The sequence below is a fragment of the Artibeus jamaicensis genome, unplaced genomic scaffold (genome assembly GCF_021234435.1).
Source record: "Artibeus jamaicensis isolate MK-2021 breed Jamaican fruit bat unplaced genomic scaffold, CSHL_Jam_final scaffold_847, whole genome shotgun sequence".
Taxonomy (NCBI): Eukaryota; Metazoa; Chordata; class Mammalia; order Chiroptera; family Phyllostomidae; genus Artibeus; species Artibeus jamaicensis.
The window spans coordinates 9,112,653-9,140,168 of NW_026522057.1; the positions used below are offsets into that span (position 1 = coordinate 9,112,653).

At 38.8% G+C, this 27,516-nt stretch overlaps 1 protein-coding gene across 2 annotated transcripts; it reads left to right on the forward strand.

The window, feature by feature from the left end:
* Positions 1 to 10,612: 10,612 nt before the first annotated feature.
* Positions 10,613 to 26,544, forward strand: SFPQ (splicing factor proline and glutamine rich). 2 transcript variants are annotated; one of them, XM_037149421.2, is made up of 13 exons: positions 10,613 to 11,539; positions 12,254 to 12,442; positions 12,780 to 13,081; positions 13,178 to 13,273; positions 13,821 to 14,017; positions 14,114 to 14,198; positions 14,710 to 14,827; positions 15,186 to 15,234; positions 15,315 to 15,436; positions 17,904 to 21,051; positions 24,143 to 24,190; positions 25,315 to 25,398; positions 26,455 to 26,544. In XM_037149421.2, the coding sequence occupies exons 1-10, from the start codon at positions 10,712 to 10,714 to the stop codon at positions 18,039 to 18,041; spliced, it is 2,124 nt and encodes a 707-aa protein (XP_037005316.2). In that variant the 5' UTR covers positions 10,613 to 10,711; the 3' UTR covers positions 18,042 to 21,051; positions 24,143 to 24,190; positions 25,315 to 25,398; positions 26,455 to 26,544. The 2 variants fall into 2 exon arrangements, with proteins under 2 accessions (XP_037005316.2, XP_037005317.2); XM_037149422.2 differs by lacking the exon at positions 17,904 to 21,051.
* The last annotated feature ends 972 nt before the right edge of the window (positions 26,545 to 27,516 follow it).

Consider the following 27,516-nt stretch of genomic DNA (forward strand, 5'->3'; position numbering starts at 1 on the left):
ACGGTTTGATTCCCAGTCAGGGCACATGTCTGGGTTGCAGGCCAGTTCCCAGTGGGGGATGCATAAGAGGCAACCATACATTGATATTTCTCTCCCTTTCTCCTTCCCTTCTCCTCTAAAGATAAATGAATAAAATATTTTTTAAAAGAATATAATTTTTATATTTCATCATTTTAAATAGTAATGCATATTGTTCAATCCACATTAATCATGTAAGAGAAACATGTCCACCAACACATTTAAAACAGATATCTTATTGTGTTTACTTAATATACATTAAAATATAAACAGAAATATAACCATATATCAAAGACACTTATAATTTGATGTTTAGAATTCTTATAGTTTTCTTATTTAATAAATTTTTGCATCTTATTTTTTAAAAATCAACTATATTTTGCCCTGGCTGGTGTAGCTCAGTGGATTGAGCACAAGCCTGTGAAGCAAAGGGTCCCCGGTTCGGTTCCTGGTCAGGGCACGTGTCCGGGTTGCGGGCAGGGTCCCCAGTAGGGGACACATGAGGGGCAACCACACACTGATGTTTCTCTCTCACCCTTTCTCCTTCCTTCCTCCCCCAAAAAAATAAAATAAAAAATATTTTAAAAATCAACTATATTTTTATTTGTTTTGTTTCTAATTAGTGAACTTAAAAGAAAAGATTTTAACTGTATTTCTAAGAAAGAAATAGAAATCTTTTGGGGCTATTATGTTTAAGCACTTTTTAAGTGCTTTCATGAGCTTAGGTAATCTTTATTCCCCATAAATGAATAACAAGCCCAGTTGGATATAATTGTGCTGATGGGTAGGCTACCTTAGTGTTTAAAGGTCTAGAGATAGACTGCCTGAGTGTAAATCTTGGTTCCATCACTTAATAACTGTGTGACTCTAGGTAAGTAACTTAATCTCTCAGTACTTCAATTTCCTCATCTTTAAAAAATAGTGAAATAAAACCCTGGCAGACTAACTCAGTTGGTTGGAGTACTGATGAGATGTGCTGGGGTTGCGGGTTCCATCTCAGGTCAGGGCACCTGCAAGAATCAACCAATGAATGCATAAATGGGTGAACAACAAATCACTGTTTCTCTCTCTCTATTCCTCTCTCTCAAATCGGTAATTAAAAAATAATAAAAAACCAGTGAAATAAGAAAAAGATAACTATAGGTTATAAAAATGAAATTAGTTAAACCCTGCAAATCCTATATGCCTATAAAGTCTACTTTAGAAAATTTGGAAATGATAAAAATATTGAGACAAAACCATAAATCACCAACCTCAGTGACTCCATGGGCAGTGGTTAATCCCAATGGTGCTTTTGTACGAATTAGAGAAGCTGGCCCTTTCTCAAGACACTTGACTGCCATCAGCCAGAAAGTCGTCTGAATAGGGGGCACCATTTGATAATTATTCACACTAGGACATCAGGCATAAACCAAGATTGTCTTGAGCAAAATAGGACATTTGGTCATGTTGTCTATGGGTGACAAGGCAGCAGGTTTTCAATTTGAGGCTATTGCTGATTATGTTGAGATGAACAAATTTGTACATAAAGTTTTTTTCTGTACTTAGAATTTAGACTAGATTCCAGCACCTAGATGGCACACAGAGGGTATTTGTTGAATGAAAATGAAGAGAAAGGGGGGGGAAGAGAGAGACAATGCATTTATTAAAAGGTATGCTAAATTATTTTCCAAAAGGGTTATATCAGTAGTGGCTGTTTCAGTTTGTGTTAACTTAGATGAAAAATGGTTCTCATTTTACTTTGCTTTTCTGAAATTACCAGTGAAGACAAATATTTTCTAAATGTTTGTTCATTTATTTTGGCTGTTTACTGGGATCCTAGTGATTTTTCTTATAAAATTGTATAAATTATTTATATATTAAAGGTATTAACCATTTGTAATTTTTCTTTGTAATTATTTTTTCAGTTTGACTTTTCATTTTTGTTATTTTCTTCTTTTTTCACGATTTCTAATCTTCACGCAGAGAAATTTATTGATATTTTGTTTTATCATTTCTTATATTAAATCTTAGATATTTCTGTTTCTGACAAAGATCTGATATTCACTTCTATTTTTTCTCATTCAGGATTTGGTTTTTAAATATATTTACCTTTTTAATCCTTCTGGAATTACTTTGATATTTTTTTGGTAAACTAGTTATTCTAATACCATTTGTTGACTATTTCTTTTTTATCTCGCTGACTTCTGATGTCCCCTTTATGGTAAAAATTCACATATATGGAGCCTGTCTTTGTGCTATCTTACTCCATTTGGTGATTCTTTAGGTTCTAAGTCTTTTTGACCTTTAAAATCAGTTCAGGTGGTTAATTTAGTTACCAACAGTGATAAATGCCTTTAAGACTGTAGTATGTGTGTAGAGAAAGGTGATCAAAATCAGGTAGAACATCATAATCACTTCAGGCTAAGACTCTTCCCCTCCCCTATACATAAATAGACAGATAAAGACATAATTAAATAAATGTACTGCAAACACAGCATGCAGTCTCTAAACAAAGGAAAGCAATAACAGTTGGAGACTACGGTTAATCCACTGTTTCTGTTATTGAGAGAGTCAGTGTAGATACTGATTAGATCTGCTGGAAATTTTGAAATCAACCCTTCAGAAAGGTTATTTGCTTGGAGTCTCAAAACAATGGAGTAATGGAGTGTGTGCAGCTAGCTGTTTTCCAAGGAGATGGAGGAAGTGGCATGGCCACTGAGACACCTGGTGGTGCAGATATTTACTGCACCCTTAGAGTTTGCCAGTTGGGTGGGTCTACCATCCACTTATTACAGGGGAGTGTAAATTTTGAAAGTTTAGGCACCCTCTTTTCTGCTTCCAAACAAAATACTTTGAGGTCTTTATTGTGTATGTGAAACTATAGAGACAAGTGCTGATAGGTCTGGAAACTGAATGGCCTCTGCAAGGGTGGAACTATGAAGCTAAATTAACACAAATTCAATGAACCAACATGGTTTCTCAGGCCCTGGGATACAGTTGAAGATGTAAATTTAGTCAATGCAATTACTATTGAGGATTAGCAATGTATTTCATCAAGCATATTATATCCATCCTTTTCCCTTCTGGGCCTCATAAAAAGTCAAACCAGAGGGTAATTATACTTTTTATTTATTGTAATTGTAGTTTTGAGTCATATGTTGATCCACATTAAGAGTATTCAAGGTAAAGATTGTTCTACATACCATCCAGCATAATTTACCACACATTTGAACTTTGGAGTTCTTTTTTTTCCTTTAAGATTTGTTATTTATTTATCTTTAGAGGGGAAAGGAAGGAGAGAGGGAGAGAAATATCAACATATGGTTGCCTCTTGTGTGTCCCCTGCTGGGACCTGGCCTGCAACCCAGGCATGTGCCCTCACTGGGAATCGAACTGCAGTCTTCTGGTTCTTAGGCCTGCGCTCAATCCACTGAACTACACTAGCCAGGTGAAATTCTTTAATATCTGAAATTAGTCATTTATGACTAGGGATATTCTTTAATGGTTCAGAAAATGAAAGATAATGGGTTCATTCATATATATATATATATATATATATATATATATATATATATATATATATATATATAAAGTATCCCAGCACCAGGCCCTGGGGATTTGATGGTTGAAAGAGAAGCTCAGTCATGGTCATCCAGGGTAGAGGGCACAATTTGTAGAAAGTCTCTACAATAACCTGGGATGAGTATTATGACAGTGAAAGTACAGGGTGCCAATCAAATGAAGCAACTGGATCTTTGGGGTCACAGAAGGCCTTCTGAGAACGGCAGGTATAAATTAAGTCCTGAACAATGGCTAGGAGCTCACCAAAAATGGAAAGAGGGTGGCCAGAGAGATTATTTCAGGAGCGAGTAAAATAAATTAAAGGAACTAAAAGGCAGTCAGTGTGACTGCAGCAAAGATTGCAAGATGGAGAAATGACTGGTGAGGAAAGTCATGGCCAGCAAATGGAGGCCATCTTTGTATTTTTCTTCTAAGGGCAATATGAAGACATGAAGGGGTTTTAAAGAAGAGCATAGAAGCGTCAGGTTTGCTTTTTAAAAAGATAATTTTGGTTGCTGCCTGGAAAATAAAAAGCAGGAGGGCAATTGTGACCATTTGGGAAGCTTTTGCAAAGGTCTAGGTGATAAATCACATTGCCTTGTTAGGCTGAATTGCAGTGGCAGCACTTCGTTAATCTGCAAAATGGAGACAAAAACATTTCTACAGTGTCTAGCATATAGTAAACGATGAATTAACTTTGGATATTTTTATGATATTGGCTATTAGTTGAGATAGCTATTAATTATATTAAAGGACTTTCCTGCTCTGGCTGGTGTGGCTCTTTGGTTGAGCATTGTCCTGAAAAGCCAAAGGTTGTCAGTTTGATTCCCCCTCAGGGCACATGCCTGGAATGCAGGCCTGGTCGCTGGTTGGGCTGAGTGTGAGGGGCAACTGATGAATGTTTCTCTCCCTCGTTTTCTCTTCCTTTCTCTCTCTCTAAAGGGAATAAATATAGTCTTTTAAAAATAAAAGGGTTTTCATTTTGGTACACGGACCAAACTTTTAATAGGATGGGAGTAAATGAGGGTTGGATTTAGCTCTAGGAATATATTCATTATCTGAATCTTTTATGGTTGACATGTATGTAGTGTACTACTTATGTAATTTTTTTCTTTTTTAAAGATTTTACCTGGCTGGTGTAGCTCAGTGGATTGAGCACAGGCCCTGCGAACCAGAGGATTGAGGTTCGATTCCCAGTCAGGGCATATTCCTGGGTTGCAGACCGGTTCCCTGCAGGCCAGTTCCCAGCAGGGGATGCACGAGAGGCAACCATACATTGATGTTTCTCTCCCTCTCTCCTTCCCCTCTAAAGATAAATAAATAAATAAAATCTTAAAAAAAAAAGAGAAGATTTTATTTACCCCCGGCTGGTGTAGCTCAGTGGATTGAGTGCGGGCCTGCGAACTAAGGGTTGCAGGCCAGTTCCCAGCAGGGGACACACAAGAGGCAACCCTACATTGATATTTCTCTCCCTCTCTCTTTCCCTTCCCCTCTAAAGATAAAAGATTTAAAATCTTTTTTTAAAAGATTTTATTTATTTTTAGAGAGAGGGGAAGTGAGGGAGAAAGAGAGGGAGAGAGACATCAATGTGTGAGAGAAACATCAACCACTTGCCTCTCGCACACCCCCCGTTTGGGATCTGGTCTGCAACCCAGGCATGTGCTCTGAGTGGGAATCAAACTAGTGACCTTTCAGTTCACAGGCCGGCACTCAATCCACTAAGCCACACCAGGCAGGGCTCACTACTAAAGTAATTTTTAAAAATGTATAACTAAGCCTGTAACTGGACCTAAGCATCAATATCTAGAATGAAAGAGGAAAAAGTATTGCACAATGGTTAAGACCTTGAAATTTAAATCAGAGAGATCTGCATTCAAAACCCAGGTCTATCATTAATTACCTATGCAACGCTATAAAAATTCATTAGCTTCTGTAAGCCCATTTCCACATCTGTAAAATGGGAATAATCATAGTATCTAGTTCATAGCATTGTTGTGAAGATCGACTGAGGTAATGGAATGTCTGGTACAAAGGACTAAATAGCTGTCACCTAGTGGCAGCTATTTCTATTATGTAGAATGGAGGGAATCAACAGTTTCCATTTCCAGATTCGACTGGTATAATCTGAACACTTTTTCACCTAAAACAGTAATAAAGATTTTTTAGAAGAATTATCCTCCTGTTCCTAAATTTAAAAAATTTTAAAACTCAACGAATGTTGAATTTTATCAAATGCCTTTTGAGCTTCCACGTTTTTTCTTATTTGCTTTTCCTTTTTTGATTTTTTGATTTTTTGATTTTTTTGAGAGAGAAAGAAAGAGAGAGAGACACAGACATCAACTTGTTGTTCAACTTATTTATGCATTCATTGGTTGGTTCCTGTATGAGCCCTGACCAGGATCAAACCTGCAACACTGGCGTATTGGGGAAAACACTAACTAACTGAGCTAGATAGCTCAGGACCCCCTTCTTTGATTTATTGCTGGGATGTATTAGCTTAATACTTTTCTTCTAATATTGTAATGACTTTCCTAATATTATGGACATCCTAGTATTCCTAAGAAAAACCCTACTTCGTTGTAGTGGATCATTCTTGTTAAATGATCTACTGTTAAAAGCAAGGATACACTTTTTTCTAAAATACATTAAACTTCCTTGCCTCTTCAAAAAGAACACACTAACCAAACTTTTACTACTTAACTCCATTTATCTTCTGGGCTCTAACACTCAAGTGCCTTTAGATGTCTCTGATTTTTTCATAACGATAACTAGTATTTACTGAACACTTATTACTAACCACTTCACACATCATGACCCCTAAGGCATATGTACCCCTTAAGTAGTGTGTCAGAAAAGTGAAGGACCTTGGCACAAGGCCCTAAAGATGGAACTAAAGGCTGCTCTTTATTGTTATGCTTTCATTCATTCATTTATTCATTCAACACCTATTTATTAAGCATCTTGGGGTTAGTCTCTGTGCTATGTACCAGTGGTACTGCCTTAAGTAAGAACTCAGATGGAATCCCAGTCTAACAGAGGAGACAGACAGTAAACAAGTGAAGAAATAAACAAGCTCAATATAAATTATAAAGAGAGCTATCATATACCTTACATCACATACAGAGGATGGTGTGACAAAGAGGGGAGTCTTACTTTAAATGTGGTAATTGGCAGGGAAGACTTTTTGAGGTGACGTTCAAACTGAGACCGAAAAATAAAGAAGCCATAACCGCAGAAAGTTGGGGGGAAAAGCACTTCACACTGAGTAAGCAAGTCCAAGTATACTGACGCAAGACGCGTGCAAAATATCTTGATAAATCCTAAGAACAGAGAGGGGCTTCCTGTGGATAGGGATAAGGAACCTGAGAGAAAAGGTGTTGAACCAGACAGAGGTCAGATTGAATCATGTCTTGTAGATCTTGTTAAGGTGTTTGGATTTTATTCTAAATGGAAGCCACTTTAAAGATGGGAGGGAAATGACTTCTGAATTATTTTTTCTTAAAAGATCACTGTAGATGCCATATGGAAAATGGATTAGAGAGGAGCCAGAAAGAGAGGAGGGAGAAAGGTTAAATACTGCTTGCAGTAATTTAGGTGAAAGATGGATGTAAAAAAAGAGTAGGTTGCAGTGACAGAGATAGAAAGAAGGAAATGGATTCAAGATATACTTTGGAGGTAGAATCAATTTTTTGAATTTTATGAAGAGGATGAATCCTTGTTGTTTTAACAATGAGATGATGCTATTTATTGTGCTGGGGATGATTAGGGGAAGGAACAGATTAGGTTGATACAATAGAGAGCTCTAGTTTGGACATATTAAATTGATATACCAGCTAATACTCCAAGTGGAGATGTCTAATAACTTAGAAAAATGAGTTGGGATCTCAAATAAGAGATCTACCCTACCATGGAAATATAAATATGAAGGTTATTAATATTTAGGTGATACTTGAAGTCTTGAAGGTGGCTTGGAAATGAGTCCTGAAAGATCCCAACAGTTAGAGGTCTACAAGGGAGGAGCCACAGAAGACGACAGATCACTGGGGCAGGAGGAAAGTTGTGAGAATGTGTTTTCACAGAGTCCAATGAGAAAAGTGTTTCATGAAAGACAGAGTGCCATCTATGTTCAATGGTGCTAACAGGTAAAAAGAGTATAGAGTTTTATTGGTTTTGGCAACATGTAGATCATTGGTATCGTTGGCAAGTTTAAGAATAGGTTAAACAGATTGGGGTGGAAGTGGAGGCCTCCCATTGGAGACATCTTGTTTTAAGTTTTGTTGGGAAGAGGAGTGAGGAAATGAGATAATAGGACAAAGGAAAGGTTTTGTTTATTTTTAAGATGGTAATGACCCAGTAGAAGTAATTGATGCTACAAGGAAAAGTCCTAGAAAAGGCAGGAGGGGATGGGATCCATTGAACGGGTGTGCCCTGTGAGAGGGGCAAAGGGACATCTTTCATGGTATCAGAAAGATGAAAAGGAAGATGGGTATTGAGGAGGACCCAAATTTTGCCACCCCAAAATGTACCTTTTGGAATATTGATTTTAAACTGGTTATTAAGAAACAAAAGACTCAGAAAAAACCTTTACTCTTCCCCCTTTCTGCCTAAAAGAATTCAGAGAGAAAAACCTGCTTACAGGTAGTAAGCATCAGCATAGCATCATAACATAAACTAAATGTGGCAGACAGGGAAAAATCTAGCAAAGCCCTTTTGTTGAACTTCCTTTGGTGTCCCATTGTTCCTGGGTGTCCCAGCAAGAATTCTACATTTGATCTATCAATCTGTGAATAGCCTACTTTTTCTAAATCCCAGACCCTCGCCCCCTTCTCTTTTGTCCAAAATAGCATACAAACCTCAACTGCCCATGTGTCTTCAGGTCTCATATCTTATGGCACCCAAAAATGTACATCTATAATAAATTCTGGACATTTTCTCCTGTTAATCTGTCTTATATTATTTGGATTAGCCTAGCTAGAAAAATTTTAAATGTGGGAGGAAAATTAATTTTTGCGTGTCACGGTACAAATCAAGTAGGCTCGTGACTTTCCAGTTGATTGAGAATGATCCTCTCTGATGATTTTTATTTTCTCAAATGTGAGAAGTCACTAGTTATGGTGAAGGAAGAGAAGAATGTGTAGGAGTTTGAACAGAGAAGGCGTGAAATACACTATCTCTGGAAGTGGGAAAATGAACTTACTAGGAAAATTCAGTAAGAGTGCCAGGAAAAGTGTCTTTTTGAGGGTTGTGGTCAAGAATTTAAAGTGAAAGCCTCAGCCCTTGTTAAAGAAGGTAAATTGTTGGGTCCGATTAGAATGAGGTTTTACCAGGTGAGTATAATGGAGAAGGAGGAAAACAAGAGTTGTGTTTGTAGGCAAACTTAACTTCTAAACTGTGTGACACAAGTTATAAGAATGAGAGGCATTGAAAAAGTAACATTTAACAGTTTGGAGGTTTTAATGAAGTCAAGGAATCAGTTACTATGATCAGACAGTCGGGACTCTTGAAATAGAGATTTTAGAGATGGGATACTTACTGGCAATAACAAACACAGGAATGAGCTGTGAGGCAAACATGGAGATGGAGCAGCTGATTTAAAATAGAAGAAAAGATTGCTGGAAGTGAGGAGATAAAGAATTGACAGAGTATTGGGTGGTCATCCATACAGATGTTGGATGATGAACAGAAATAAGAGGTGAAAAGGAAGACAATAAGCCATAAGCTACTATTTTCATTTAAAAATTTTTTTTTTATAAAGTAAGGTACTATTTTTTTTTAATATTTTATTTATTTATTTTTCGAGAGAGGGGAAGGGAAGGAGAAAGAGTGGGAGAGAAACATCAATGTACGGTTGCCTCTCATGGGTCCCCTGCTGGGAACTGGCCTGCAACCCAGAAATGTTCTCTGACTGGGAATCGAACCGCGATACTCAGGTTCGCAGGCCCGCGCTCAATCCACTGAGCTACGCCAGCCAGGGCTTAAAAATTTTTTTAAATTAATTTTAAAAGAGAGGGGAAGGAGGGAGAAAGAGAAGGAGAGAAACATCAATTGGGTTGCTTCCCTCAAACACCCACGACTGGAGACCTGGCCCCCAATGCAGGCAAGTGCCCTGACTTAAGCTGAACCAGTCACGTTTTGGTTCGCAGGACAGCACTGAGCCACACCAACCAGGGAGCCATGAACTAAAATGAATTGAGGAAGGAATGATCCATCAAAAGGTCCATAAATGACAGTAACTAGGATGAGTATTAAAGAACATGGCTAGTGCACCTCACAAAATTTGGAGATTTTGAAGAGGATACTGCCTATTGGTTAATTCCACATAGATATTTTAATATTGCAATTTTAAAGTATCTTAATCTGATCATAAAATGTTGTGTGGCAGTGGAATTAAGAAAAACGTTATAGTCCCCGTGTGTGTTGCGTTTGTAAATTTGTTCTACACACATGCAAAATCAAGGACTTAAAAAAAATAGAGAATGTACTCACTAAAGAATGCACGTCAGTGAAGTTTATACTCATAAACAAACCTGTATTCCAATGAGGTTCCAAAATGAAATCAGCGAGATCGTGTGTGTGAAATCGGTAAGACTATTTCTCTAATTTCACTGGCCCAGCACCAGATGGAGTAGATAGTAGGAACTTAATCTGTGAATGTCAACCACAGAACGTTGTGTTCTTTCTGGGCAAGGGTAACTAACAGCAGACTGCTGCAGGAACAATCAAGAGAAAGGACCCTTTGATAATGTCTCCCTCTGAGCTGTTAGAGCCCTTGTAATCTGCTTTCCTGAGAAAATTAGTCTAGCGAACCCATTCAAATTTCTCCCAGCAAATCACAGCAGCCTACAGCTAACTCCTTTTCCGTTCATTGGCCAACTAGAAACTTCAGCCACTCATTCCTCCCGCCTCCTACCCAGGAGCCAATAGAAAAGATTAGCGCTTCGTAACTTAGTGTCATCAAGTACGGCACTTGCAACTGGCTATTGGAGCTACCCATCAAGAAGTAGGCGGGCTAGGTCTGCAGACCTATATAAGAAAAGGACAAAGGCGGCGCAGAGCCTGTGTCATCCGCCATTTTGTGCGAAGCAAGGTGGCCTCCACGTTCCCCAAGCGTCTTCTCCGCTTCTGTCTCGACCGCCCCTTGATTACAGACATGTCTCGGGATCGATTCCGGAGCCGCGGCGGTGGCGGTTTCCACCGGCGCGGAGGAGGCGGTGGCCGCGGAGGCCTCCACGACTTTCGCTCCCCGCCGCCCGGTATGGGCCTCAATCAGAACCGCGGGCCCATGGGTCCCGGCCCGGGCCAGGGTGGCCCCAAACCCCCGATCCCGCCACCGCCTCCGCACCAACAACAGCAGCAGCCACCACCGCAGCAGCAGCCTCCACCACAGCAGCCGCCGCCGCCGCTTCAGGCACCGCATCAGCAGCCGCCACCGCATCCGCAGCCGCCACCGCATCAGCAGCCGCCACCGCCACAGGACTCGTCCAAGCCGGTCGTTCCTCAGGGACCCGGCCCGGCTCCTGGAGTAAGCAGCGCTCCGCCGGCCTCCGGCCCGGCTCCTCCCGCCACTCCCCCGACTTCTGGGGCCACCACCGGACCAGGCCCTATCCCGACCCCGCCGCCCGCAGTCACCACGGCGCCCCCCGGGGCGCCCCCGCCTGCGCCGCCGAGCAGCGGAGTCCCCACCACCCCACCTCAGGCTGGAGGTCCGCCGCCTCCACCCGCCGGGGGCCCGATCCCGGGGCCCAAGCAAGGCCCAGGACCCGGCGGACCAAAAGGCGGCAAAATGCCTGGCGGGCCGAAGCCCGGCGGTGGCCCGGGCCTAGGCGCTCCTGGTGGCCATCCCAAGCCGCCGCACCGAGGAGGCGGGGAGCCTCGCGGAGGCCGGCAGCACCACCCCCCGTACCACCAGCAGCACCACCAGGGGCCCCCGCCCGGTGGGCCCGGCGGCCGCAGCGAGGAAAAGATCTCAGATTCGGAGGTGAGTGTCTCTGGGCGCTACGCGTCGGCTTCCCTAAGATGGCCGCGGCCCCTCCTCGTCCTCCTCCCCCTCGCTGGCCTCCATTTTGTCGGAGGCCGGAAAAGCGCTTGCGCGCTAGCGGCGAAGGGCGGGGCTGCCCGGCGGAGCCTGGGACGGGCTGCGTGGGTCCGCTATCCCGCCCGGGGTTTGGCCTGTGAGCCGCCAGAGGGTCGAGGGATGGTGGTGGTGGTGCGGCCTGGGGGAAGAGGCGGTGAGAAGCTATGATAGGCCCTGTTTAAGCCCAAGGAACCCGAGCAGGATTCGAGGTATCGGGGGAGTTCGGGTCTGAAAAGCGTAGGCCCAAGTCATGTCGGTGGCAACGGGCGGGATTTTGGTCTTTTTTATTTTGTTAATACTTGACCGCCGTTTTAACTTTGCTATGATTTAGATTTAGTCGGACGCTCAGCATACAGGGGTTACGAGATTGTTGGTAAAGGGACTTCTCCGTAGAGAGTTCTGAGTGTCAGTTATCGAGTATTTTGAGTGGTTTGGGCAGTTGGATATTAGGACACTGATTACGTTGGAAATCCCACAAATGTAGTGGGACCTTGCTTTGAGTTTAAACGAAACAGGAGAACAATCCGATTGGTAATAGAGTTTGGGCAAAGCAAAAATTGGCGGGTTTCCGTATTTGTAAAGGTCCCTGGTGTTTGAAAATACTTTCTTTTTCATTAGGGGTTTAAAGCCAACTTGTCTCTCTTGAGGAGACCTGGAGAGAAAACTTACACTCAGCGTTGTCGATTGTTTGTTGGGAATCTACCTGCTGATATTACGGAGGAGGAATTCAAAAGACTGTTTGCTAAATATGGAGAACCAGGAGAAGTTTTTATCAACAAAGGCAAAGGCTTTGGATTTATTAAACTTGTGAGTTTGTTGGATTTTTATGTATAATTAAAGGATCCTCTCTTTTTTCTTAGTACAAACATACTGCTTTTTAAATGAACAAGAATAAATTGGTCCTTAAAATTTTTATTGTTCTTAGAGAAAAATTGCAACTACTGTATAGTGTATAACTTAGTATCTAAGACAAGAGGAGTGGGTGGGTACAGCATTTTAACTATTGCGAATGGTGTCGGGGAGGCTGCCTGAAGATCATTTGAGCTGGAGGAATAATAGGAATGGGAATTAGGCTTACAGCCGTCAGAGTGGGCATTAAACAGTTGTTGAGGTCATTAACATGAGTATGTCTGATAACTTTCAGGAATCTAGAGCACTGGCTGAAATTGCCAAAGCTGAACTTGATGATACTCCCATGAGAGGTAGACAGCTTCGGGTTCGCTTTGCCACGCATGCTGCTGCCCTTTCCGTTCGAAATCTTTCACCTTATGTTTCCAATGAACTATTGGAAGAAGCCTTTAGCCAGTTTGGTCCTATTGAAAGGGCTGTGGTAATTGTGGATGATCGTGGGAGATCTACAGGGAAAGGCATTGTTGAATTCGCTTCCAAACCAGCAGCAAGAAAAGCATTTGAAAGATGCAGCGAAGGTGTTTTCTTACTGACAACGTAAGTTCTTGTGCTTATTTTAATAATTTCTATTAACTTGTGTGAGGAAGTGGCAGTAAAACTGGAAAATAATACGGAAACTTTTTTGTTAATTAGAACTCCTCGTCCAGTCATTGTGGAACCCCTTGAACAATTAGATGATGAAGATGGTCTTCCTGAAAAACTTGCACAGAAGAATCCAATGTATCAAAAGTAAGATGGATTAAATTTTTGGGCAGTTTTTAAGTGTAAGTGAGAATTTGTAGTAGTTTTTCAGTGTTGTTTGAAATGGGCATTCTTGCCCATTTCATCAAGCATACTCTTGAGTATGCTTAATGAAAACATCAGGCTCAGGAAGTTTGAGGTTTTGAAGCAATTATTCAAATACCTAGTTTTTATTTCTGAGATAGGTATGTTTATACAGTCTTACCTTGCTCTTAAAACAATTGCATGATGTATACATATCCTCATTTTTTAAGGATGGGAAAATTTCCTTAAATATGAAATTTGGCTAAGAGAAACAATTAGGGAGTAAGAAAGATAGGATTTAACAGTTCCCATATTCTCTGTTACTGTATCATTCTGGGACACACTGATACAGTTTCTGCCGTGAAGATATTTTATATGAACCAAAGTGGTCTTTGCTTCTTGTTTTTTCTTACAAGTAATAGGCCAGGGGGGAAAAAACAGTGTTTTTAGGGGAGTCAGGAAGTATTTCTTGTGTGCATTCCCAAATTGACTCATCTTTAAATATTGTCAGGGAGAGAGAAACTCCTCCTCGTTTTGCCCAGCATGGTACATTTGAGTATGAATATTCTCAGAGATGGAAGTCCTTGGATGAAATGGAAAAACAGCAAAGGGAACAAGTTGAAAAAAATATGAAAGATGCAAAAGACAAATTGGAAAGTGAAATGGAAGATGCCTATCATGAACATCAGGCAAATCTTCTGCGTCAAGGTAAATGGCCTTCCGAATTTTGCTGATAAGATCATTGCTTTTTGAACTTAACAGAATCTTATTATAATAAATCCAAAACAATTTTCCAATGTTCAGATCTGATGCGACGCCAGGAAGAATTAAGGCGAATGGAAGAACTTCACAATCAAGAAATGCAGAAACGAAAAGAAATGCAATTAAGGTAAAATTTTGTTAAACTAAGCCTTTTTTAATTCATTAACACTTAGACAAAAGATGAACCTAAATTTTGCAGGTGAATCAGATCAGATGAAGTAGAGTCAGTGTTGGTATAATACTTTAAATTGGAGTTATATGTAAGATTTTCATAAGTAAATGCTTTTTTTTTCCAGAATGCCTCTAGGGCTATTCTGAATTCACTTTTCCTGGCTCTTTTCTTTCTTTCTATTGATTTTAGAGAGACAGGGAGACACTGATTTGTTGTTCCACCTATTCATGCACCCAATGCTTGCTTCTTGTATGTGTCCATACTGGGGATTGAACCCTCAACCTATGGTGTTTTGGGGCAATGCTCCAACCAACTGAGCCATCTAGCCAGGGTTCTCCTGATCTTTTTACGTGTTTGTTCTAACCTAGTCTTTGTAAAGCTGTTAGGCAAGCTATTAGCTTTTTTAAGATTGAATTTGAAAAGATGTGGATAACACTGGTTTTATATGTTTGGTGAACATTTCCAGGCAAGAGGAGGAGCGACGTAGAAGGGAAGAAGAGATGATGATTCGTCAGCGTGAGATGGAGGAACAAATGAGACGCCAAAGAGAGGAAAGTTACAGCCGAATGGGCTACATGGATCCAGTAAGTAAACTTCTGTTATAGTCTAATTGGAGTTGTCTACAAAACTTGAAGGTACCTACAATAAAATTTTGCTCAGTTAAATATAATATTTCACATTATAACCACTTTTTTTTGAACAAATACATTTTGACTGATACACCTTAGAGTTTTAGAGTTACCTTTTTGGTTTGGCCAACAATTCATTGGTTAGGAAGAAGTTTTTAGGTCTTTGGATAATTGACTGTCAATAATTGGTTTCAGAAACTGATTTTTAAGATTGCTTTAATGAACCTTCTAATGTTAAAGACATTAAGTTTGTTTTTGTTTTTTAACTCATCATATGGGCATAGTACAGATACGTGATTTTTTTCTTCTCCAGAGAGAGAGAGACATGAGAATGGGTGGTGGAGGAGCAATGAACATGGGAGGTAAGCATGAAAATTAAATTAGCAATACCATTAAAGAGCAATGTTCTGATTGAGTTGTAACTGGTGTTTTTGTTTCCTAGATCCCTATGGTTCTGGAGGCCAGAAATTTCCACCTTTAGGTGGTGGTGGTGGAATAGGTTATGAAGCTAACCCCGGAGTTCCACCAGCAACCATGAGTGGTTCCATGATGGGAAGCGACATGGTAATGTATCCTGTGGGACGTAGTACAAAGGAATTTCTCGCTTTCACAACTTATGTGTGTTTTTTTGTTTTTTGTTTTGTGTTTTGTTTTTTTTTAAGTAGGTGACTGGACTTCTTTTAGTTCCCCTATCATGTAAATCGTAATATTGAGGAATACTTTGGCAACATAGAAGAACTCAGTGTGTGGTAACCTAAACAGATATGGTTGCCAATGGGAAATCAGTGCTGTTAGTAATATGTTGGAGTTATGTTTGGCAATAAGTAGACTTAGGTGCTTTCCAATATTGCTTGTGTCCTCTTGCACTCCAGCGCATGGCAAATCCAAATTCTAAACGTTAGATAACGTACATGATTATTCTACATCCAAGTGAGAGTAATCAAATGGCAAACTGTTGTTCATTCAGCTGGTATTTGCCATAAGTATGAATTAGACTAGTAGTTTAAAGCTTCTAGGCATGTTTTAGTGATGTGTAGGATTTATACCTATATTTGGTGTGGCTTCTAGCCAATAAAAGGGAATTGTTGATTAAAAGTTTTGACTCGTCGTTTCCCACCTGTTGGGCTGTCTATAGGTACACCTTCTAAAATTAAACTGACATCCTCTTTTGCTACAGAGCAGCAAAAACCAAAAAAAAATCAGTAATTTTAAGCATACTAGTTGTGTGCATTTGAGTTGAACCTTCTTGATGCTGTCATGTTTTAGCTGTGCAGCTAGCCTATCTGGATTCTTTAGTACAACCAAGTGAGTTGGTCTGAGTGGCTGTATTTAGGGTTTTACACATTTTTAGAACTGAATATTGACTTTAAAAGTGGGATTAGGGATGAGTACACTTTCAAATCTGAATTGAATCTGATTAGTTCACCTATAGGGTTTTGGCAAGGGAAGGACGCTTGCAGCATGTAACTCACTAGATAACATTTGACAAATAGGAACATAAGGATTTAGTATGGGACCTCACCTATTTAAAATCCACTAATGGCTTTTTTGGGAATTAGAACTATGAATAGCTGGTGGGTTAAATGTAATATTAGCTTCCTTCAAATTGAATTTTAAAAATAATGTGGGTAACATTTTTGCTTATGTGCTTCCTTGTGGAAGCATACCTTGCAGATTGTGTAGGTAGGTAAGCAGATTTGTTAAAATCTAACTTTATAAGATGTTCCCAAGTTAAGTTTCTATACTCTGTGTAATAGGTAGCTCCTTCAGGTTCTAAGATGTTGTAGTAAGATAATTGTGATACCCCCAAATTTTCCTTTTTAGCTTTTTGAAATATATTAGTGTACTAAAACCCTAAAATTTTTAGGATTTAAAAAAAATTGTTTAAAGGATTTAGATACTTAGTCTTTTTAAATAGCCCTATGGTATTTTATAAGAAACATTGAAATTATGACGTGTAGGAACAGTTACACCCTGATGCCATTTTTGTTTTTGTTTGCTGTGTTTTTGGGGGTAATATTTAGTTAACCGATAGATTTTAAATGGAATTTGAAAGCTAGTTCAGGCTGCTGTGCTTGCATATCTGTAGGGTTTTTCTGTTTGGGTACATAGCTTTCTAAGACTTAGAAAGTACCTAAAAGTAGATGGAATAATGAACTCCTGTTTTATTGCAGTCACTTAAGCTTGGTATTAGGCTGTTTGGGAGATACTCCAAACATGGAATTGTAGTTGAGTGCCAGTGGACTTTCAAGACCTATAGGAAGAGTTGGGCTGTTACGGGGGTGGGCTGTACATTTAGTCAGTTTGCAACAAATACAGACTAGTACTGTGACCATAATTATCTCTGGTTATGTAGTGACGGCTCTGAAGGTGGTATATCTGTGAGAATATGGCAACATGTTTTTTAAATCAAGTTACTGTGCCGGTTAAGTGACTAAATCTACTAGTCTTTTATGCTTTTTTGTAGTCTGGTAGCATTTTATTAAAACTTTGAACCTTTTAAGGTTTCTGCAACTTAGCAGATGTGTCTTAAGATCTTGAAAAGCTCAAGGTTTCTTATGCAGCACATGCCACTAACTGGTGAGTAGGTCTTTGTCACTTTATTGAGTGAATTGAATCTGTCTGGTTGGGCTTGTTAGGCTTACTTGGAAATTAAATTCCTGTTCAGACCTGGAAAGTGAGAAGTTCGCAAGCTTTTCAGTGGGTTATTCTGATGTGAAATTTCTTAAACTCATTTTGGAATGGGTTTTCACATCTACACTAATTCTTAAATTTTTTAGCACTACAGGGAAGATCTGTTCTTTGAAACAGGTGTATGAGAATGGCTCAAGTGGGAACATACCACAAGGCATGTATTATCGTAAACTAATTTTCAAATTACCCTTTTTTCCTTTCTATGTTCCCGGTACCTGTGGATCGACTCATTGGTGATTGTATCGACGAACGTTGACTACGGAACCTTCTAAAATATTTACTTAACACACATGGACATCAACTACATATAATGAACTGTTAATTACTGTTCCAATAGCGTACTGAGCGCTTTGGGCAGGGAGGTGCGGGACCTGTGGGTGGACAGGGTCCTAGAGGAATGGGGCCTGGAACTCCAGCAGGATATGGTAGAGGGAGAGAAGAGTATGAAGGCCCAAACAAAAAACCCCGATTTTAGATGTGACATCTAGGCTTTCATTCCAGTTTGTTTTTGTCTTTTCTTGTTTAGATACCTATCTTTTAAATTCTTGCATTTTAGTAAGAAAGCTACCTTTTTATGGATGTTAGCAGTTTATTGACCTAATATTTGTAAATGGTCTGTTTGGGCAGGTAAAATTATGTAATGCAGTGTTTTGAACCGGAATTTTTTTCTTTTTATTTACTTTTTTAAAAAAAACTGTATAATGTCCCTCAAGTTATGGCAGTGTACCTTGTGCCACTGAATTTCCAAAGTGTACCCCTTTTTTTTTTACTGTGCTTCAAATAAATAGATAAAATAGTTATAATATTGATCTTCAACTTTGCCATTCATGCTTTTGTGCACATTAGGCTAGGTATTCCACTTTGAAGCATGAGAAATCTCTAGACCTTCAAATGGCATATGCCATTTCTGGGAAATGTATCTGTAGGCTAAATATTCTTTTCTACAAATAAGTACCCCCTTGTTTTAAAAAGGAGAAATGCATATTAGAGCAGTTTCATGATTTGATTTGTTTGGCATTATAGGAAGCAAGTGGTGCTAAGTACTTTTAACTGGTTATATAAGCAAAGCTGAACTGTAAATCTTCATTCAGGAATGTGTATTAAGATAATGGAATGGGTGTAAGATTACTGGTAGAGGGAGAAAGTGCGAATGACTAAATGGATCTTTTATGGCCCTTTGATCTATCCTTTCCTTGAAAGTTTCTGAAGAAAAAGTGGAAAGATAATTTTATTGCATTCTCCATTCTTGTTTTTAAAAGAATGAGTCCCAAGCCCTGCAAATGGCTTGTATTGAACTTTCACATTTGAATTAAAGATTGTTAAACATGAAATCTTTTCATGTATTACTTTAAGCAATATATGAAGATTGGGGTTTATAGAGTCTGAAAAATTCAGCCTGAAAGTAAGAACTATAGTAACCGTAGACCAGGTGTAGTTATATATATACATTGGTACTCTGAAACTTACATCTCATTAGGCTCCTTTGTTGGGCAAAATCTGTAGGACTACAAAAAACTACTTGCTCTCTTTTCTAAGAGTTAGTGGTGACTTAACAAACAGGGTTGCAGATAGCCATTCTTAATTGTAAAATACTTGTTAATCTGTCTTTCCATAGTTCCATTTGATGTAGCACTAAATCTGGAGAGGGTTGCTAATGCTACACAATATAAATATCCCTCCCACCTTAAAGCTGTGGAGTGTTTCAGTGGTGTTGTCAATTTATTGTCAACTTCATTGAATCTCATTTGAGTATGATACTTTGACAAATATTAGAGTACATTGTTACTGTTGTCTGATAGTGCAACAGTGGGGACCTGCTCTCCTAGTGTATACATGTTAGCTGAGGGAACAGCTTCCTAAGGTAGGCGAAGTAATTGAATGGTTTGGCTTTGTTCTAGAACTCTCACTATGGAATGTGTCTTCCTTTTCACCTCAGTTCTTGGTGCTAATTGGCAAAAGTAAAATTCTAAATCAAATCTTCGTTAAAATGCTGAAGTTTAGAATTGTGCCTGCGTACAAAGGGAACTCTATTGTTGAAACAATTTGAGCACTTTATTCTTGGGAAACTGGACAATATTAAAAGTAAAACACTAGTGGAGTATAAAGGCACGTCACCCAATTCTGTTTGTGTGACTGACAGGTACATGGTGTGCTAATTAAGGGAATTTCATTAGAAAATACCGATTATTTCTCTTCACCAAGACACCTGGAAATGGGTAGTAGTTCTCCTATAATTACATCAATGAGGAAGTTTTGTCCCCAGTTAAGTTATGAATTGGTGATATGTATGAGATTTTTCTGTATGGAAACAAGGGTCTTGATTTGAAAGGAGTCCGTTACAATTTGATTGAATCGTGTGGTAGGGACTCCACTAATGATAACATAAGGGGTGTTCATGGGACACCCATGGAGGGTGAACTTGTATGTGTGTGGGTGGGGGCTGGTGGGGAAATGGGAAAATCTGCCTATAAAATTAATGTTTCAGTTTATTTTTCAGATTACATGCCTTTCTTTATAAGGGATGCTGGCACAGACCCCTAAAATAAGCTTTTGGTAGTACTGTACCTTTGAAGAGTGGTGAAGGATGCTAATGGATAATCTTCTGAAAGTTGTGGTTTTGATGGCCTTACTGTGGGCTGTAGAGTTGCTAAACGTTGTTTAGCAAATAATGTGGCTTAGTTTCAACTAAGTTTTTTACTTACATCACTGAAATAGCAGTGTACCAAGGGTTGTAAGCTGCTCAAATAGACTTTCTGTAAGTCTTGCAACGTATATGATAGTTTTTAGCCTAATGTGAATTTAAGTAATCTTAAAAAGTAGTTGCCTAAAAGCTCATGAAACTTGGGGTGGGAAAGGGAAGGTAGTAGTTTTGAAGTAGTTAGCCATTTTTCTCACTTAAAGAAATCACCTGCCCCCATTTTCCTCTTCTCTACTTTCTCTCATAATTTTGTTTTAAGAGGAACACTGGTCATTTTTAAATTTACTATTCCTAATCTTTAAAAACTGCATTCTCTAAGAGACCTCAGTGTATGTAATAGGTATCTTATAAGCCTAACCCATTGGCTGTCTACTATTTAGTGAAATCACAATCCTCTTTTCTTGGAACACTAATTGAATCACCTAAGAAGTACTGTAAACCCCACCACTCTTTACAGATGTATTATACCACTAATATAAACAATATAATATGGGAAATTGTAATGTTACGCTTGTGCAATTTTTATAAGTGGCATATTATGGCAGATAAAAATTTAGACACTTGGCTTTTCTTGGGCAAGCCACTAAGTTTTGGCGGAATATTTTGTGGTGTTCTTGGACTGCAATTATGCACTATTAAAGTAGTGGCCTGCTACATAACTGCATTTAGCCAGCATTTCTGCAGTGCGTAACTGTGAGGAACGTAGTACCGCAAATGGCAATGGACATTAGGACCCGGATGTAGTATTCCTGCTTGCTCCAAGATTCTCATTGCCGACTGCATACAGGTAGGTAACAAGCAATATAATCTAACTTGGTGACTTGCTATGTACTTTTATTCCGTGGGCATTCTGACATCACACTTCTGACAGTGAAATAACAGTGCAGCACCTAACACTTGTACGGTAAAGCTAGCTTATCAAAACTGCGTGGGTTGGGGTTAGAGCTGTAATTTGTCAGGCAGAATTCAATGCTGTTGCAGTTCTCAGATAAAAAGTGCAAACTTGATGTTTGGTATATCTGGATTCAGTTGTGTCGTTTTCTTTAGTTGCATTGTAACTGAAGATAACATGGAACACATCAGTGGTGTGGGGGAAAAGGGAACCAAACCATACTTGGGAGGCAGACTGCTTTTAGCATCTTGACAATGGACTGTATAGCATGTGATAATTAGTCTCTGTTGTAGCAAACCGACCTTGCCCGCAGGTCAGCAACATCAATAATTTCAGACTGCAATTTTAGAGGTAATTACTCTGCAGGTAGAATGAATTAACAAAAATTAGTGGGGTTTTTTGTAATGTGATATACACAATTTTTAAAAAATGAGCTCCATGGAAACGCCTTTTTACTAACTTGGGCTTAGATGGGAATCTAATGTGAATAGTTCAGGTTACGTGATTTTACTAAATATGTTTATACTTTAAACCTGGGGGAAGTTGGTGTGGCACATTGACTTGCCTACAGTTGAATACAAGTTGGGAAGCATTTCCCAACTGTAAGACCTCGTCGTATTCTGCAGGATAACTGCACATGTTCAGAATAGCTTTTTGAATTTGGTTCCCTTCGTATTAGGGATGTGATGTTATAATCCAAAATGTTTAATTACAAAAAAAATCCTCAAAACTACCTTCTTTTGTTGCTTAGGACGTACGCTTTGCATCGACTTTTGTTCCAGACCTCAACTCAACTTAAACTTTGGTCTCTGAACTGGTTTTTAGCTAGTGTGCATGGGAAACAGCTTTTCATGTATAATGCTTTCTGCTCTGTAACTGGAAAGTGTGGTTTACTTTGCCATAAATGTGTGAAACCGATTCATGACTGAGAATTTTCTTCCGTTGCATCAAGAGAAATGGCTTGCTCTTTGGCAAGCAATTCATAAGGTGGGGACAGTTTTGTACTTTAATATGTAGTCCAAGCAAATAACTTTTGACTCTTCTGCTAGATGAAGGAGCAAATGGTGATTAGTTTAGCTCGCTTATGAATGTAATGCAAAGCAAACACAATGCTAGGTGTTAGTGACAAGACTGTCACTAAATTGGCATACATCCCTGTGATGGGTTTTTCTCTGGCATGATCCATTAAATCGGTGGCTAATACTTGCTGCCGTGATTTAGGGACTGAATGTTTAGAAATTAAAGCTCAGATTTATTTCTTAACAGTTTTGCGAGAATGTACTTGTAATATGGACTTCAGAAACATTATTGGGGTGGGGGGTTAATTTTGCTTCATCCTGCTTATTTTCAGATTAATAGACTTTTGCACTTTCAAATGAGAGACCTGTGACTTAGGTCAATTCTTACTAGTTTTGATTTGTACGTGGCTATAATTTGTGAATCTTAGTGTAGAGGGTCTTTAAAAACCACTTAGTCAAAAAGCTGGGAGTAAATGGGTTTCAGTAATAACACTACTGAGGTGCTTGCATTGTATTTCATATTCTTTTTCTTGCTACAAATGAAAACTATTCTTTTTAATGAGAATGGGCTGATGTTCAGAGGTGTGATGCCAGAATGCATTTTCGTACTGTTAGGCCCTTGGAACAGATACAGGTGCTTTCTGAAAGATGAAAGAAATGCAATGGGTGCTCTTCATACAAGGTTGCAAAACCTACGAAGAATACATAATAGTCTCACTTTCCCCCAATAGAGATAGCTGCGTGTGACTAGCTTTGGACTTGAACCTTAATGGGGGTTGCATGTCTTCTATTGTTAATCATTGTCAGCTGCAGTGACACGATCCACAGTCCTGCATTTACAGTCTTTCCCTTAATGATTTTGGACAGGTTTTAGAGAGCCGGGATGTTTGTTCTGGGCCTTTATTTGGTTTTGGCTTTAGCTGATAACGTTCAGTGCTCTTGTCAGCTAGTGCAGTTCTCAAATGGCTGCCTATTAGGAAAAGAACTGAGGATTTGACTACTCCTAATCTGTCATTGCTGCTAGATAATGATTGGCAATTTTTAAAGACTCAACTGTGAAAATCTCACAGTTGTTGGTAAACCATCAACCATAAAAATGTTGCTTTTGAACACCAGTGCTGAAGAGATTTTATTCAGAAGGGGGGGCTGGATGCAGAATAGGATAATCTGGAGACTGGGAAGAATGCAAAACGATATAGTATCCCTTATGGATGGTACATGTGCAACAGGGAACTCTATTTCATATACCTCTGGCAGTAAGTGATAATCAGGGAGGAAGAAAAACCTGGAACTTGAATTAAGGCTGATCTTTCTGGTTTTTGTGCAGTGGCCCTGTAGGCATATATAATAAAGGTGAACGTCTTCTTCCTCAGAAAAAAACTCAGGTTCCTTGCTGTCCCTATAAGGCATAGCTTCCCTGCCCTAACTCAGTGAGGACTTAGAGGGAAAGAATGAGGCAAATGTATAGGATTACAGGATAACAACTGTATTGTTGTGTACTGTGGAATGGGGAGGGTACTCTTGGAGGACTCCTGCTGAAGGTGGTCAGTCCACCTGAGAACGGAAGACTTGAATGGGGTGCAGGTTATGTGCTTTATGAAAAGAGAGCTGATGTTAAAACTCATTTGGTAAGGTAAACGTTGTCACATACCTTCACATAAGGGATAGTATATTTTGGATTGCAGTCAAACTTTATTGTACTCAGACTGGTGAAAATAGCAGTTAGGCTTTTGTATTTTTAAAGAAGGTATAGTTTTCACTCTAATTGAGGTGTCTACTTTTACTTTATGTAAGAATAATTTTAGATTTCCCCTCCCCCCCATGAAGTTTCTTTCTATTTTTTTAATGCTGTTACTTGCCCCCAATCTTGGTCTCTGGAATTTTACTCTTTAAATTTTGAAATTAACTAGCATTTTCAAACCTTATACCCTTGTCTCTTGTAATAACTTTTTCTTATTATTCTTTAGGTACGAGTGGTTGATGTTGGCTGATACTGGAGTATTCATTCACTTGAAGTGAGTGTCCTTAGAAATCTTAACCTTAGAAGTAGAGTAGAGGGCTTTTGGATTTGTTTTTTTATTTAATGATTAAATAACTTTTTACCACTAAGTGGGGTAAAACATGTTTGATTTTTGTTCAGTATTTCTTAACTTAGTGATTTTTACAGAGAATGAGACATCATTTGTTCCACTTATTTATGCATTAATTGGTTGATTCTTTTTAAAAAGATTTTATTTATTTTTAGAGGGGAAGGGAGAAAGGGAGAGAAACGTAAACATGTGGGAGAGAAACATAAATATCAGCTGGTGTTCACAATGCCCTCACCCGGAGGCCTGGCCAGGAATCAAACCAGCAGTCTTTTGGTTTTCAGGCAGGGCCATTTGCTGATTCTTGTATGTGTTCTGACTAGAGGTTGAACCCACAAACCTTGGTGTATCAGAATGATGTTCTGATCAACTGAGCTATCTGGATAAGGCAATGTGGTTGATTTTTAAGGTGTTTATCTTACGTAGGATAATATTCCTGTATTTCTGTTTTTGAAAAGAGAAGTATACATGTCTATGAGTTGGAAAGAGAAGATGGGGAATATTACAAAATGTTAAACAGTAGAATTCAAAGAAAAATGCATGGCTATGTAGAGAAAACAAATTACAGAAGAGCAGAAAAGAAAGCTTGAGCCCTGGCTGGTGTGGCTCAGTGCTGGCCTGTGAACCAAAGGGTCACTGGTTTGATCCCCAGTCAGGCACATGCCTGGGTTGCAAGCCAGGTCGTCCCCAGTAGAGGGCACACAAGAGGCATCCACATATTATTGTTTCTCTCCCTCCCTTCCTCTCGCTGTAAAAATATATTAAAATTGTTTATGAAAAGGAGGCTTAAATTAGCGGACAAATGATATATTTTCAGTGTTTTAAATTTGCCTTAGGACCCATTCAAAATTTACTTAAGGTTCTTTTTTTTCTTATTTAGTAAATAGTAGAGGAACAAAAGTGAGAAAGTTTAGAGTTTGACCTTGGTATAGACATAGTCTAATGAATAAGACCACTAATTGGAACCCAAACAAAGTATACACATTAAACATCAGTAAGAATGTAATATGCTGAGGGTGTTATTTTAATAAAAGTACATTTTTTGAAAATAGGTGGATAATTGTTCTCAAGACATCACCCAGCATGAGCCAACCAAGAAGGAAAGCCAAAACCTGCTAGACTTTGGAAGTGTTAAGGTAAGTTAAGTGACTCTTACTCTGTAAAAATCCTACAGAAAAAAAACGACTCTTGGGTGGTACAAAAATAATTCCCATATTTGGCTGTGTATAATATAATGTGCATCCACACTTTTGGCCCAAACTTTCAAGGAAAAAAATCTTTCCTGAAATAGTTTAAATTTTTAATTTATATTTAGAAACTTGTTTTCTGTACTGTAAAGGAATTTTAGTATTTATTTTTTTAACATACTATGGTACAAGGAATTTTATGTTGTGACAAATAATTACAAAACAGAAGAACCATGTATAATGTACATCCTTATTTTTCCCTTAAAAATTTGGGTAAAATGCACATTATTCATGGCGAAATACAGTACTTATGTGTGAATATCTCATCTTAATTTCTTCTATGTTAAAACTTTCTTGAAGGAAATAGTTTTTACAGTACTTAAGTATTTAATGGTTTTAACAGCCTTCTGAGGTTGTAGGCCTTTGTTAGTTGCTTTGACTCAAGCCTCAGAAAAACAGGGATTTCAGTTTTTAAGAGAGAGACAGTGTGTGTGTGTGTTTCCCCATAGCACCATGCAGAGGAGGGCTTGGAGATTTTGAAATTCCGTTTTGTTTTTCATGTTTACAGTTACATAGTGGCATCATCTATAGTTCAAAATAGATGGCAAACAAAATAATATAAGTGATCTGTTAGAATGGTTGGCAATTTCAAAGGGCAACTTAACTTTGCTGTGATAGCTGGAAGGTAAAGACAATGTATAAACAATGGACATGGCTCTGTCCGATAAAACTTCATGAAAAGGTGGCTGTAGATTGTAGGTTACTATCTCCTCTAATGAGTTACATGTATAGATACGTATCATTCAGGTTTAAAAGGCCCTCATAGGTTTGAAATTTTAAACAATTTACATCTAAAGAAACCTTAGACTATTAATAATACCATTGATACCACACTCCTTGATTAATATTTCTTTGGTGTTAGGAAGTTTACTTGGTTGGTGCTAACGATCTTGATAACTCTGATTTTTACATCTTTTGGGAGTAATTGTTTCCTTTGATTGGCAGGATCAGGTGAACTGTGTCCAGGAAACCAGTGAGGAAGAGGGCAAAGAGGAATGAACAACCTAATTGTTAATAAAAGACATTTTAAAATCAGATTGTCCTTTTATTCTGTTTTTAAGTAGTACTCTTTCATTTTATAGAGTTCTTCCTATGTCATCAACTTGTTGTTCCAGGTGACTTTAAAAAGGATGTTCCATATTCTAGACATAGAACAGATTATTCAGGACTCTATTTCTTGAGGCTTTTTTGTCAGAGCTACTTCAGCCTTTTAGTTGTTAATCAGTTAGATGGCCCTTCTGTCCTAACTAAACTGATTTAGGCATCAAGTTTTAATATTGCCTTTATTCTTTATAGATTTTATACCTAAAGTGCTAATTTATGAGCTTGCTGTGATTAAGGAAAAAAAGTTAGAATTCAGAAGAGTTTGAGATTAGTTGAAATAGCCACAAAGAAAGAGTTGAAAGTCACAGTAGTCACTGGTTCCATGGAATTTGTTTTGAAAAACTCTATAGTATAGTAGTTACCTGGTTGAGACCAAGATCCTTCTCTTCTTTTTGGCCATAGTCATTCTGCTTATCAGTAGTTGCTGTATTTTTTTTTTAAATAAGCAGGGAGGCCAGCCATCCCAAATCAAGAATCTTCTGAGTCCATGTCTTGGTTCAACTTTCTGTTCCTCCTTTCTGATTGCTAACTGATCTGAAGCTTTATGAATCTCAAGGCAAGAACAGTCTGCAGTATAATTAATAAAGTAGGGGAGGAGCATAACGGGATCTTAAGTACTAGAGTCTAGAGTACAAGTATTTTGCAATTTGTCGAGCTGCATTATCTGGCAAGTTGCAGTTTGCTTACTGGTAAAATAAACATTACCTTCTTAATTGGGACCCTTGAATAAAACATGGTGCACAAAAAGCATTTAGCACGTTTTCTGGCACAAAGGGGGTAGTACAAGGTATTTTTTAATATGGTCACTCAGGGTTCACAGCAAGTTGAGGACTCCATAGACCAGGTCATTATATCTGGTAGTTTTATATTTGACAGTACAGAAATGTTAATTTTGGTAAGCTT